Below are 15,228 nucleotides of genomic sequence, written 5' to 3'. Positions count from 1 at the left end.
CTGCCCTGTGCCCGCACGCTGGGGGCTGCCCTGTGCCCGCACGCTGGGGGCTGCCCTGTGCCCGCACGCTGGGGGCTGCCCTGTGCCCGCACGCTGAGGGCTGCCCTGGGCCCGCACGCTGGGGGCTGCCCTGTGCCCGCACGCTGGGGGCTGCCCTGTGCCCGCACGCTGAGGGCTGCCCTGTGCCCGCACGCTGGGGGCTTCCCTGTGCCCGCACGCTGAGGGCTGCCCTGGGCCCGCACGCTGGGGGCTTCCCTGTGCCCGCACGCTGAGGGCTGCCCTGTGCCCGCACGCTGAGGGCTGCCCTGTGCCCGCACGCTGAGGGCTGCCCTGTGCCCGCACGCTGGGGGCTGCCCTGTGCCCGCACGCTGAGGGCTGCCCTGTGCCCGCACGCTGGGGGCTGCCCTGTGCCCGCACGCTGGGGGCTGCCCTGTGCCCGCACGCTGGGGGCTGCCCTGTGCCCGCACGCTGGGGGCTGCCCTGTGCCCGCACGCTGGGGGCTGCCCTGTGCCCGCACGCTGGGGGCATCCTCATCCCTTTTGTACAAATCCACTGATGAGTCCATCAATGGTTGTTGTATTCCTTTTCAGTCTTCTGATTTGAGATGACCTCCTTGTGACGACCTTGCCGTTTTCATTCCTTGTCTGACACCGTCAGGACATTGTTAAGGAATGTAATGTGTGTCTCATCCTGCATTTTGTGCATGCATCGTTTTTTTCTATCTCGCTTGCCAAACATACAATCACATGTCTGGTGGGAGGGGGCCTTTTGTGTGACATCAAACAAAAACACTGTTACGCTGTATCAGTTCAACAGAAAAGTTTAACTTTGCTGCTTGATGCAGAGTCCATGACTACTGTACAGTAGCATCCTGTTGATATTGTCTAGTTGCCCTCAATTAACCCACACGTAGTCCAAATAAATTAAAGCGGCATATTTCCTCCTTTGCTTCTCCTTTCCTTTTCGTCTCATCTCCATGGTGGAAAACCTTGTTTAAAATGACTTTGTTTTAAGGAAGTCAAATTTAAGTCATGACTGAGTGGTGTTATTAATATGGTAAATTGAATAAGTTGGTGTAGTCTTCTAACTCAATTTCTTTTTCAGTGCATTAAGACTCAGGAATATCATTCTTTTGTTTGACTGTGCTTGTTTCTCTCCCCATTTTCTTTTGATTGGATTATTTGCTCCTTTGTCAAGTCACATGCAGTTCTTCCCCTGTTGGGATGTTGAAAAAGGAGTATGATGTCTTTGGGGTTAGAGAATGAGTCAGAAATACATGGGTCAACAGAAAATCAAGGGGTTCTCTAAACCCAACAAGGCAGTTAATCTTCCCCTACTGCTTGTAATTCAGCTGAATTGTCCCTTCCATTAACACGTTTGATTTCCTGTTTAATTTGCTGTGACATTGTCAGAGGCCTCCGTTGTGGAGGTCAGTGCTGACCAGGTCTGGTCTCTGACCCCTTGCACATACTGTAAAAACATGTTTCCTCTCATTTTCAGCACTGTGGACACAACACTGTTCTGTTTTTTTCCCCCAACTTGACTGGGACACAATCTTTTCTTTGCCTTGACACTGCTTCACAACTTGTATAGGAAGAGCCAGGAAGCTGCCTCCCAAACTAGTTATTTAGTTTCACAAAAAGTAAAGCATGAGTTAGTGTGCTTGACGTACTGATTTTCTGAAAGCTCCATCTCCCCATATTCCTCCCCTTCCCCAGCCTCTGAAGGCTGGGACAGGACCCAGTGACAGTTTTGTACCAGAGGAACATCCAGTCAGTTCTGACCTGGCACCAGGCCCGGGTGAGCTGCCAGCAGCATGGGGCAGACCTGCTCAGCATCGTGGAACTTCACAAGCAGGCCTATAGCTCAAAGATGGTTTACAAAATCAACACAGCATACTGATAGCAATTATAGACACATAAAACTCAGCACAGTTTTAGTTTTCTTAGTGAATAGTGAACCCTTTGATGTATGTATAAAGTGAAGTTGGCCTCCCTACTCTCCTATTTCCCTTTCATTGCAATGCATTGCAATATCACTGCCAATGTCAAATATTTTTTCTACTTTATTTTAAACTTGGTTTACGTGGTTGTAAGTAACACAGACTGATGCAAGAAGCTGCTACAGCAAACAAGAGGTTTATAGTTATTTGAAAGTTGTCAATGTGTAAATCATTTGTTTCATCAAAGTCAGGCAGTTTATAATTTATTGCAGTATTCAAAATCTAATTAAAAATCTAATAATCTCAAATATACAGTTCATTAGTGTATTAGCTAGTCAGACAGTTAGCCAGGTCCTTATAATCGAGACTTAGGTTAGGGTCTGGTCAGGTAGGCCATGGTCAGAGAACAGATATGGCCTCTCGTTACAGTTACTCTCTTCAAACTAGCCATCTTGAATGACTTACAATCCTAGAGATGGTCTGCTTTCATTAACTGTCTGTAGAGAACGTTGTAATAGTCCAGGCCTGACCTCAGCTCCCTCTTTATCTGCTGTCTTTTACATAACAACTATAAATTCAGCCCGGATGAACGCCGGATCATTTTGTTCAGTGCCCTAGCTGTGCCGGTAAAGTCCTGAGCTAAGCACATTCCAGAAATGCTCGTCAAGGTGAGGGATAGAAGCGAACACTTAAACTACAATGGAATGACGGTTCGGAAACAGCATAGAACATGACACATTTACGGAGTTCCCTGAGTCGTTAGGCTTCTTGTCCCTCTCTCTTCTGACATACAGAGTCTCATTGTGTGTGCATCAAAGACTGCTGCTTAGCGGTGATGTCAAACACCTTGGTGTGGCATGGGATCTGTTCTCAAGTTGAGGAAATGGGCAGGAAACAGGTTGGAAGCCCAACCAAGTGCTGCTCGTAATACAGCGCTGAATTGGCACATTTCTAACAATGCTGTCTCACAGGATGGTTCATGACTTCTTGGAATTGCTGTGTGCATGTGACTAAAAAGACAGCCGAGAATTGTTGTCCCAGAAATGTTATCATGTCCAACGAGTTTGATGTGAATTAAAACTGAATTATCCCCACAGATCAACATCAATCACCATTCAGACTAGGATTAAAGGAAGAAAAGGTTGTGTTATTTTACATTGATAAATATGATGACAGACGGAACAGAACAGGACCACTGTCTTGATTTTACCTTTTTGATTTAATTTGTTTAATAAAGAAAATAATGGAAAACAGTGGCACTTTTCCACAATATGATTGGGCTAAACATCTGTAATTTTGCACTGTACCTTTGTGTTGGTGTGTTTACTTACCTTATTTGAGGTAATGATGACACCAGGACTTCATAATGTATGCATTTTCCCTGACACATGATCTAGCCTTCTGGAGGATAGATGGTGCATGGTGCAGCAGGACTGTGGTGACATGGCTTCACACTAGACTTCCTTCGATACTTTGGGCAGGAAGCAGGATATCCTCCTGTCTTCTTTCTTCTGGAGCACCATCGTTGTCTCAGCAATCGCCTGCATCAGCATTATGACTGCCCATCCTCCATAAATACCTCTTTGTTGATAATTTTCCTTCTTTTTCACTACTTCTTACATTGTCATAATATTCTTCTTCACTCTTTTGATTTCTGGTGACCTCCCTGTGACACTGTCGGACACTTTCCTGGTCTGATTTGGCGCCCTATCTGGTAGTGTCCCTACCAGGAAATGTAAAGGAAATGTAAAGGGATGACATGACATGTATGGCCTGTAAATCCTACTATCCCATCTTGGTCACCGAATGTCCCTGCACATTTTGTATGATGAAAATATACTTGAAAATAAGCTTTGCTGTGTAATAAAAAGTCCATGATTATTGTGGCATCCTGTTGATATTTGTTTATCCTCATTTCCCCCTTTGAATATAAGTGAAATACGGGAACTGTTAAAATGTTTTAGCCCACCTCTTCAGCGGTTCTGGAAAGAGGTACTGGCTCACTGAGAAGTGGTGACAGGACACAATGATACCAGGGACCTGTGCTTGCTTGGTGGCATCCTGTCTTCTGCACACTCCAGATAAGTGAATGCTACACATTTCCACCTTTTCCTTCTCTTTTCCTTTCGTCTCATCCCAATGGAGGGAAAGCTTGTTGAAAAGGACCTTGTTTGGCCACAGCCCCATCGTGCCATGTGACAGGATGCTCATCGGTGAGATTAAAGGGGGGGGGCGCGCTACGCTTCCCTCTCACTGCTCTTCTTGCAGACACCTGAGCACACAGACGGACCCCATCTCCGAGGACTGGAGGACTATCTGACCTTTTGTCTGAGACACCAAACTAAGCAACAGCTAGGATGGCACCCAGTCCCTCCTTGGTGGTGCTTCTCTGCCTCACACAAGCCCTCCTCTGCACAGCGGTAATAGGTATGTCAGGCCGATCCTCTCTTACTCTACTTTTAAGAAATCCTACTGGAAATGGTACATCCCGTTCAGTTTTATTGGGGGCTGCCAACTATACTGCAAAGATGATGTGATTTTACTGTCTTATGTGTAACTATTTCTGTTAACTTCTTTGGGGGATTATGTATATAGAACGTTTGAAAATGAAGGCAACAATAGATTTTGGTATCGGCCTTGAGTGGTTTAGGAATTGTCTTCCACCTGAGACTAGTCAGACAGTTGTTCTTTACTCCCTCATGTCACAGACACCGGCTCCTTCCTGATCTACAATAAAGAACATAACAAGTGTGTGGTTGCTGTGAGCCCCACAGTGGTCCATACAGCAACTTGTAACCCCACGGCCAAGAACCAGAACTTTCGTTGGGCCTCACAGTTGCGCCTCCTCAGCCTGTCCGAGAAGCTGTGTCTGGGGGCCCAGGAAATAAAGGACTGGGTCAAGGTGCTGCTCTATCCCTGCGATGAAACTAGTCCTCTACAGCAATGGGAGTGTAAGAATGAGACGCTTTTTGGTCTCAAGGGCCAGAACCTGCACTTAAACTACGGCAACCGCAATGAGAAGAACATTATGATCTACCAGGGTTCAGGAACATGGAGCCGCTGGACCATGTACAGCCCACAGAATGATCTCTGCTCCAAGGGATACCAAGGTAAGAGGCACCATGCTTACTTGGGGTAGTCTCACACTAACACTGAACACTATTAGCCTAGGTGTTTTAAGTCTGGTGCGGTTGAAATACAAACTTGAACCACATCCACATCTTTTCTTCCTCCATCTTTCTGTTATCTGCTTGTTTCCTCATCTCAGAGATTTTCAGCTTAGGGGGGAATGCCTTCGGCAGTCCCTGCCAGTTCCCCTTCAAGTTTGAACAGAAGTGGTTTGCAGAGTGCACGTTTGAGGGCCGCCCAGATGGACTGTTATGGTGCGCCACAGAGACAGACTACAATAAGGACAGAAAATGGGGATTCTGTCCAAGCAAATGTAAGTCTGTAAGGCTGTGTTATATCTTAGATTCCATATTAGATTATCCTGTCTTCTGATGTTGGGCAAGAGTTTATGATGTGTGTTGGCCTAGAGTACGAGTCAGAAATGCATGATAATATAGAAAATTAAGGTGTTCAGTGAGTCTTTAGATCCAACAATGTAGATTATCTTCCACGTCTGCCTGTGAATTTGCTGAATTTCAGCTCTCTTGAGTACTCAGAATGTTTTTATTTTCCTGTTTTGCTGTGACCTTGTCATGGGCCATCTTTGCTGAGGTCAGTGCTTACCAGGTCTGGTCTCTGACCCCTTGTACAGAAAAACACTTCCTCTTGTCTTCAGAGCTGTAGATGCAACCCTCATTCTTATCCTCCTGACCTGACTTGCACACAATCCTGTCTATCCCCTGATACTGTTTCATTACTGGGACAGGAAGAGCCAGGAAGCTGCTGCTCACTGGTGGAATCGCATAGCAGATCTAGGGGAAGTTGTGTAAAATGAATGTTCACCGGGATTTTCTCTTGAGGATATTGCACAGTTCAAAAACAATGTTGGTCTAAATGCTCAGCTGTTTATATTAATCTGAAATGCATATGAAAACATGCATGCAGCATTCTGATTTGCTGAAAGGTTTTTCACTGCCTTTCTCCCCTTCCTCCTCCCCTTTCCCAGCTGCTCGAGGTTGGGACAGTGACCCAGTAACAGGAGTTTTGTACCAGAGGAACACCCAGTCAGTTCTGACCTGGCACCAGGCCCGGGTGAGCTGCCAGCAGCAGGGGGCAGACCTACTCAGCATCGTGGAACTTCACGAGCAGACGTATATCTCAGGTGAGAGTTTACCTGTAAAGAAGCCCCCTGGTTGTCCCCCTTCATCTTATACATGAGGGTGGCATGTTGTCCATCAAACATATTGTATGTCACAATCACACCTGATAGTCACATAGACCTTACAGCCGAATGTCATAAAACACAGACCTATACATGTATAAAGGGTGTCTTTCATGCAGGGTTGACCCATATCTTCAGCACAGCTCTTTGGATCGGGCTCAACAGCCTGGACTTTGAAAGTGGATGGCAGTGGAGCAATGGAAACCCATTTAGATACCTCAATTGGGCTCCAGGTAAAGTTGGAAACAGATTACATGATCAACACAGTATCCTTATAATGCTGCTGCACAAATGTTGTTGTCTTGGAGGAGGGTGTACCCTTTGATGTACGTGATGGGTGAGAAGCCTAATATCCAATATGATGTCTATTTTGTCAATGCTTTTGACAGGACACCCATCAACTGAACCTGGTCTCAACTGTGGTGCTCTGCATGCGGGCAAAGCCTCCAAGTGGGAGAGCCTGTCCTGCTCTAAGAAACTTGGTTACATCTGTCGCAAAGGCAACTCCACCAATCTCCCCCCTCCTCCCATAGGTAAGAATACCCATACATGATTAATTTACACAGACGTTATACAATGTCATGCCAAGGTAATGTTGAGACTGAAGTTTAAAATGTCTGTTTCATCTCCACCACCTAACTCTATCGATCCCTTTAACTTCTTTTTATCTTTACCCAAAGACCAGCCCAGCTTCTGTCCCAATTACTGGGTACCTTATGCTGGTCACTGTTACTTCCTGGAACGTACTAAGAAGATGTGGCGGGAGGCTCTGACTGCCTGTCACAAAGAAGGAGGGGACTTGGCCAGTATCCATAACATTGAGGAGCAAAGTTTTATCATATCACAGTCTGGTTACTGTAAGTACCTCAAATGGTTATTTTGTGTGAAAAAGGTTCTACTTAAGAAAACATTTTAGATCTGAGATGCTTTGAAAGTAGATATTCTCACATATGTCCTGATTGATGATAAAGTGTAACCGAGTTGAATTGGTTAAACTATAAATACCACCCACCCACCGTGGCTTGGCCTGACTTGCTGTATCCAAGATCAAAACCCAGAAAGGGAGGAAGCAACACTGAGCGACTCTTGCTACATTTACTGAATAATGTAGCTTTCTGGTGGAATCCTTCCTGTGGTCTAACCACATCCATGTCAAGTTTCATATCTATAGGCCTGTCGCCTTTAAAACTCCTCACTTCCTGTCATGACCCCAGTGGCCTCGGATGAGCTGTGGATTGGGCTCAACGACCAGCAGAGCCAGAATTTGTTTGAGTGGTCAGACCGCTCCCATGTGACGTTCGCCCAATGGCAGATGGGTGAGCCCTCCCATGATACTAACTTCCAGGAAGACTGTGTTCTCATCAGGGGAAAGGTAACATATTCCTAAGAGCACGATTTTTAATTTAAGCTCCGATTTTGTGTTTATGTAACGTGATACCTGTTTTATAAATACATACATTTAATGTGATTTGATATGTCAAAGAATATTGTAATCAATAAAGGCATGACAACTTGTCAAATCATGTCAAATCTTTAGTTAACCAATGAGGGGGAAGAAATAGATGTTTTTGTAGAGAATATAAACAGGGTCCTTTTACAATAACATTGGCATGGCTGTGGTCCACATCTTCCTCCAATAAGGATGGCAAGTGGGCTGATATCATGTGTGAGAAAACTCATGGATATATCTGTAAGAAGAAAGCCTCTATCAAGCCACCAGAAGGAGCCACAAAAGAAGTAATTTCAGGATGCAAAACTGTAAGCAACCTTGTCTCGTGTACAGTGTTTTGCCATAATGTTGTCCCAAGTGAGAGGGATCATTCATAAAGTGTGTTGCATGGAAAAAGAGGATGATTTAAATATCAACTACTATGCAATTGTATTAGTCATTTCTGGGCTTTCCTAAAGTTGTGGTTTAAATGTTTGTCTTAAATTTTCTCCACTATAGGGCTGGATCAGGTTTGGAATATACTGCTATAACATTGGATCAGAGACCAAAACATTTGAAGAGGCGAAAACTATTTGCCAAAAAAGTGACTCCAATCTGGTGCATGTGGATAACAGGTACAACAACATTTTCACATTCCATATTTGACTACACAAATATTTTGTTACATCTATAAAAAAATTTTTTTTTTGCTCCTCACATAAAAGGTGGCTATGTTTGTCCTACATATAGATATGAGAGTGCTTTCCTGATTAGTTTGGTGGGTTTGAGACCGGAGAAGTACTTCTGGACAGGCCTGTCCAACTTGGCAGATATAGAAACATTCTTGTGGAGCAGTGGAACAGAAGTCAAGTTTACTCATTTCAACGCTGGAATGCCAGGTACTGTGTAGCCTTCTATCAGTGGCTCCTAACCATACCTACACATATGGATCTACCATATTTTCAGTTTTGCAATGGTCAGATTGTTATATCTCACACCTGTCAAATCTCACAACTTACTAAACTTAGAAATCGTGTATTCATTTACCATCTCCATTTTTTTGTTTCCTTTTTTTGTGTGTTTCTGTTTTGTTTGTAAAAGACAGAAAACAAGGCTGTGTTGCCATAGCAACTGGCATGTTTGCTGGACTATGGGATGTTTTAAGTTGTGACAGGAAAGAAAAGTACATCTGCAAAAAGATGGCGGACGGTGTCACAACAACAGCTGTCCCTCCCACCACTGCAACCCCAAGATGTATGGACGGGTGGCTTGGGTCTCCCAAAAGAAACATCTGCTACAAGGTAAAAAGATGCACTTCCACAGACAACCATTAAATAATGTTCATGATGATGATTATTATTATTATTATTCTGAGACAAATGACTGAACTCTAACCTCTTAAGTATAGTCGATGAAATCTCAATCTTTCCTCTGTTCAAGTTGTTCAAAAAGTCTATCGTAAACAAGAAGAACTGGCAGGAGGCAAGAGACTTCTGCAAGGCCATTGGAGGAGACTTGTTGAGTATTCACTCTGACTCTGACATAGTCAATCTCCCGTGAGTTCTCTCCTCAGAGCTTCCACATTTATAACGCTGCATCTCTTTTATGGTTTATTTTGGGACTGGCCATTTTAAAACCCTCCAAGCCTATAGAGTCTTACTGTCAGTGTGTGTGCAACCGTCTTAGAGAAAGTATGTTTTTTCCCTAGTTATGTTAGTTCAGCCTGGATCGGCCTCAGCATCCAGGATCCAAATGCAGGTTTTGTCTGGACTGATGGGAGCCCAGTGAGTATAACGCTGTTCTTTTCTAAGACGGCCACCATTCATTTCTGGGATTCTTTTAGTACAGAATCCCAGTTTTTTAAACAACCAATGTTGCCTTTTATATAACACCTCATTGTTATTCCCCAGTTTTCATTTGAGACGTGGGAATTAGGAGAACCTAACAACTACAATGACGCAGAATTATGTGTTGAGACTTACTTTGGGAGCTTATTTCGATGGAATGACCGAAACTGTGAGGCCAACAATGACTGGATCTGTCAGATACGCAAAGGTAGGCCGCTGAGACCATATTTTCCATGCATCATACTTCATACATGCAACTTCCACATGGTCTTTCATTTCCTGGTATTGAAGTGTACTTTTCCTGCAGGTGATACACCCAAACCTGAACCAGCTGTGGTTACGGAAGGTAATAGACTAGCAGAAACATTTCTCACATTCCACTTGTCATCTTTCAACACCTGAATTGTAACTGTTTTATTGTAACTTTCTTATACTTCCTGTAACTTTCCTGACATCCCTCACCATCCCCCTGTCACAGATACTCATGGCTGTCAGAGTAGCATGTAAGGTTATGTTCCCTCCTCTCCAGAGTACAACACCACATCAGATGGCTGGATCATATACAATGACACACAGTACTACTTCAATATGGAGGAAATGGTTATGGCCGATGCCAGAGAGTTCTGCAAAAACAAATTTGGGGACCTGGCATCCATCACTGGCAATAGTGAGAGGAAATTTTTATGGAAAAAGGTAAGGATGTGTGGAGAATTTCTGGTGAGGAATTCACAGATATACAATTATTGCATGAATTTTGATATAATTATTCTCTATCATGTGTTTCCTTTTTTTATCACACAGATAACAAAGGAGTCATACTATCAATATTACATAGGCATGATTGTAAACTTGGATAAGTCTTTCAGGTGAATAAATACTTTTCTTTAGATCTCTGTTCTTCAAATAATGAGTCATCCATTATTTTGTCGGAGATTGTCTCATGTTTGGCATGCACATATGGGAATATGTTTCTTTCATATGTTTCTGGCTGTCTGGTTAATGCAAGTTCAATTTCAGCTGGTTGGATGGGTCTCCAGTCGCATACACGTCATGGGCACACAATGAACCCAACTTTGCCAACAATGATGAAAACTGTGTGACGATATACAAGAACATGGGTATGTGAGTTCAATCGGGTTAGGTCATGCATGTGGGGGATCTAATTTCAGTGACATGTCAGAGTGGATTACAGTGACCACTTTCATATCAATTTGACTTCCTCTTTATTCTGTGCCATTGTACTGTAGGCTTCTGGAATGACATTAACTGTGGTTTAGAGATTCCCTCCATTTGCAAGCGAAGCAGCAACTTTATCAACACAACTCTTGCCCCAACTACTGTACCTAAAGGGGGCTGTGCCCCTGAGTGGGTCCAGTTTAATGGAAAGGTGACTACATTATGACATGGACATTCCTACTGTGTAGCATTTTTCATAAACTACTTATTATGCTACACATCCTTACGGTCAAGTTATCCCTTTTCCTTGTTCCATGTGACCAGACTGTCGACTCATTGGCCCCCCATTGAATCTGATTGTTGAATATGCTATTAATTGTGACATGTCTCCTAGGCTATTTGTATTTTGCATGTGATTACAAAAGGCTTTGCTAATACATGATGATCATGTTGAAACAGTGCTACCAATTCAATATGGAAAGCAACAAGAAAACATGGCACGATGCTCGGGATTACTGCATTAACCATGGAGGAAACTTGGCTTCTATCCTCAGTGAAAAAGAACAAGGTGAGTGGTCAGGCCTTCTTAGAAACCTAACAGTCAGATAATGCTTGTGAACATGTAAGGGATGAAGAATCACCTCACGCTTAGAAACACAACTCCTTTATCACATTCTCCTGACTTGCTTCCTCCTTTCCAGATTTCATTACCACTCAGATGAACAGGTATCCCTACGATATGTGGATAGGCCTTAATGATGTCAACTTGGAAATGAGATTTCTATGGACAGAAGGCAAAAAGCTTTCCTATACAAACTGGGCTAAAGGACATCCAGTATCCATGCCTGAAGGACGCTATTCATTTGATTCGGTGAGAATGAAAGATAGGTGGTGTAATGTAAATGCATATTTACGTTGTCATGGTCACAGAATACAGCCCACAAAAACAGGCATCACTCCAGCTCACCCAAGATATGTACATAATATCTTACCAAGTCTGGAACATTGATTGAAGAGATTACAAATTTCAGAAACCCTCTAGGAAAAGCAGGATATAGGATAACTCTGGTACTAAAAGGTACAAGCTCTCACCTCTGGAAGAGCATAAAGCCCTACAGTGGCCAGTCAGATTTCAAGGGCGAGCATGGCACTCCAGGCCATTTCTTGAAAAACAAGGGCTGCGTCCCAATACCCATACTACCATATTATAGTATGTATGTTAAAGTATTTACCATACTATTACATATCAGTCGCACCGAATGAGTTGTCACAACGCTTAGTATTAACATAATAATATTTTTCAGTGAAGACACACAAAATGTGTCTGAAAAGTCCTAGTGGATACCACCCTCTAGTGGATGCAAACACAAAGGTGTATTCATTTACCATGTGTCATTTTCATTGAGGACTAAATATGTCCACACCATCTCCCTTTCAGACATTTGACTGTACAGTTTTGGTGGGAAGCAATTTCAAACAAATTGGATTATGGAAAGTGGAGGATTGTTCAATCCCTCAAGGCTTCATATGTAAAAGAACTGTTGGTGAGAAACTATCATCAAATATGAAACAGAAGGAATTTTCACTCTGTTTCAGTTTCCTTCTTTCTTATTTTGTTTACTCCATTTTAGTGGCCCTCTAACCACTGTGTCACTTTTGGTTTAAGATTCTCAGATTGCCCCACCAGCCACAACAGCATCAACAAATAATTTCATCAAATATGGCAATAACTCCCTGAAACTGGTGCCCCAGAAGATGAAATGGGATGAAGCCCGAAGACAATGCAAAGCAGAAGATGCGGATCTAGCAAGCATCTTGAACCCTATCACGCAGGCTTACAGCTCATTGCTTATCCACAAGTATGGAGGGTCTGTTTGGATTGGCCTCAACAGCAATTTGGTAATTAGCCTTAACACATCTAAAGCACAGTAAAACAGATCATGTCCACCATTATTCTTCATTGTACACTCAACCCACACATTTTGTTAAAAAACACACAATGTGTCTGTTCAATTTGTTAATTATACATAATAATTTACAAATGTGTTTTGAATTGATTTCAGTCACAATAAGAATATTAAACCCGCTAGTATTGGACATGGATTTCATCTGTAGGGTTGTCCATTTTTTAGACAGATGGCTTGTTCCGGTGGGTTGATAACTGGCGCTTGGGTTACACCAAATGGGGTCAAAGAGAGCCAAAGATGAACCAAGGCTGTGTTTACATAGATGAGGATGGATCGTGGAAGACAGGCTCATGTAGTGACACCCACTACTCTCTGTGCAAGACTTCTAAAGGTCAGACTTTCTCAATCTCCATCCACACTGCATTATAACATGTTTTTGTTAACTATTGATTTATTAACTGATAAACTGATTAACTGGTAATCACCTCTAAACTACAATCAATACGCAAATTACATAGCCTAGGTCTGTTTTAGTCTAGTTTAATGAATACAAGTTCTTTTTCTTGATAAAATGTGCATTTTACCAAGCCAATCAGTGTAGTCTTACCGTGTTCCAGACGTGCCTCCCACTCAACCTCCCCAGCTCCCAGGCAAATGTCCAGAACCCAAGAGGGGAAAGGCCTGGGTGCCCTTCAGAGGCCATTGTTACGCTTTCTTCAACTCAGTGGTGGACAGCTGGGCCCGAGCCTCAGTGGAATGTTTGAGAATGGGTAAGACACCACACACCCCAACCGACTTTTGATTACCATCAATAACCACAGTACTGCCAACAAGGTTTTGCGGTCTTTTTTGACTAAGAGCAGCATAAGATACATTAACAATGTTAATGGAGTTGAAGGACTGCAAAGATAATGAGGATGACCATGATGATGTGCTCAACAGGGGGATCTCTGGTGAGCATTGAGGATCCATTGGAGAACCACTTTATCCAGGAAAATATAGAACTTATGCAGGATGGCATCAAGACTTTCTGGATCGGGATGCATAAGAGCTACGAAGGTCAGAACCATTTCCGCCTCTTGCAAAGACCAGTTTTGGGCATTGTGTTAAACGTTCAAATAACCAAATATACTCAAATTCTTAACAAAACAAAACAAAGTCTTGATGTTTAGCGTAATTAAATACAGAAAAAAAAGTCAAAGATGAATGTACTTCTAAGGTACAGTATAACTTTGTTTACCACAGGTGAGTGGATGTGGATTAATAACGACGTGTTGGACTATACCAACTGGAAACCAGGATCCCATTCAGGGGACTGTGTTGAGATACGTGCTGACACTGGACAGTGGAGCACTAACAGCTGTATGAGATACAAATCCTATATCTGCAAAACTCCTAAAAGTGAGTATGTGTGTGTCAATTATCAGATTGATTTGATTTAAATGGTATATTTCAAGTTGAGGTAAATTCATATATGATCTTTCATGTTACATCTGCAGTGATCGTACCAACGGAGATGCCGGCAATCACTTGTAAGTTGATAAAATGTTTACAAATCAAATTTAATGTGCAAAGCATATTTATCATGTTTAAAGCTCTTAATTTTACACTTAAACAACTAAGATACATTTTCAGGCTTTGACAAATATTTAAGAAGACGTTAAATAAAGCAATTTACTGTCATCAAACATTAGTAATAAGAATACTGTTTCGTTCTCCTGAGCCTTTCATTAAACAAGATATGCATACTGCATTTACTGTAAGAAAACACCCAGAAACCTGAAAGAAGATAATTAATGAAGCAAGACTAAACTAGCAGTAAGGACATCATAGCTGTGTGTGAGTGATGCTGTTCTGGTTTGATTTCCTCAGCTCAGAATGTCGAGGATGCCCCCCACGGTTACGCTGGCATCGCCGTAGCCGTCGTCTTGATGATAGTTGCTGTGGTGGGACTTGTCTTCTTCCTGTTCCGCAATCGCATCCCCAGCCCCGTGCTGGGAGAGAGCACGTTCGATAACAGGCTGTACTTCAACAGTGACCCATCACGCACCATAACCACCGTTGACACCAAGGGCCTGGTGGCCAACATAGAACAGAATGAACAGGCCTAGATGCAGACCTAGAAAAACATTCCAACAGGGTTCTTCGACCAAATAACATTTTGAGATGGAGATGGAGGTAATGACACTTGAGGTGAGAGCCAAAAACAGGAAGCATACGCAGCTTAAACTAACATGTACATAAAATGGATTCCTGTATTACAGACCTGCAACATACTGATTACTGATTTGTGTGTGACATAAATGAATAAATGTTACTTATAACTAACTTATAAATGTACTACTAAGTACAATTATAAGTATTTAAATGTATTTTTTGCATTTTGTGCTTATAACACTGTCAAACAAACTGACCTTGGTTCTGAGATTAAATAGATCTGACCTCAACAAAGGCACTAGTATCACCTTGCAAATCTTTCCCCACTCCCTTCTATGTTTCTGTAGTGTAAATATTCAGTCAAGACTGTCATGATAATGCTTGTTCGCTTGAGTGTAGATTTTAGGACATTCTGAGATCAAATATTAATAATCTATGAA

General features: G+C 42.7%; 1 protein-coding gene across 1 annotated transcript; it reads left to right on the top strand.

The window, feature by feature from the left end:
• Positions 1 to 4,207: 4,207 nt before the first annotated feature.
• On the top strand, positions 4,208 to 15,086 carry mrc1a (mannose receptor, C type 1a). The gene is made up of 30 exons (XM_062479999.1): positions 4,208 to 4,369; positions 4,651 to 5,052; positions 5,211 to 5,384; positions 6,057 to 6,212; positions 6,392 to 6,505; positions 6,662 to 6,805; positions 6,953 to 7,129; positions 7,487 to 7,644; positions 7,914 to 8,030; positions 8,221 to 8,336; positions 8,452 to 8,600; positions 8,803 to 9,002; positions 9,142 to 9,257; positions 9,410 to 9,485; positions 9,612 to 9,756; positions 9,856 to 9,894; positions 10,078 to 10,241; positions 10,350 to 10,414; positions 10,566 to 10,666; positions 10,796 to 10,935; positions 11,184 to 11,292; positions 11,426 to 11,595; positions 12,163 to 12,268; positions 12,391 to 12,623; positions 12,857 to 13,022; positions 13,249 to 13,401; positions 13,574 to 13,690; positions 13,877 to 14,032; positions 14,131 to 14,163; positions 14,504 to 15,086. Exons 1-30 carry the CDS (start codon positions 4,300 to 4,302, stop codon positions 14,740 to 14,742), a joined length of 4,305 nt encoding a protein of 1,434 aa, XP_062335983.1. The 5' UTR covers positions 4,208 to 4,299; the 3' UTR covers positions 14,743 to 15,086.
• Positions 15,087 to 15,228: the final 142 nt, after the last annotated feature.

This window comes from Osmerus eperlanus, chromosome 15 (genome assembly GCF_963692335.1).
Source record: "Osmerus eperlanus chromosome 15, fOsmEpe2.1, whole genome shotgun sequence".
NCBI lineage: Eukaryota > Metazoa > Chordata > Actinopteri > Osmeriformes > Osmeridae > Osmerus > Osmerus eperlanus.
Note: the sequence above shows the minus strand (reverse complement) of the source record. Positions and strands in the feature narration are given on the sequence as shown.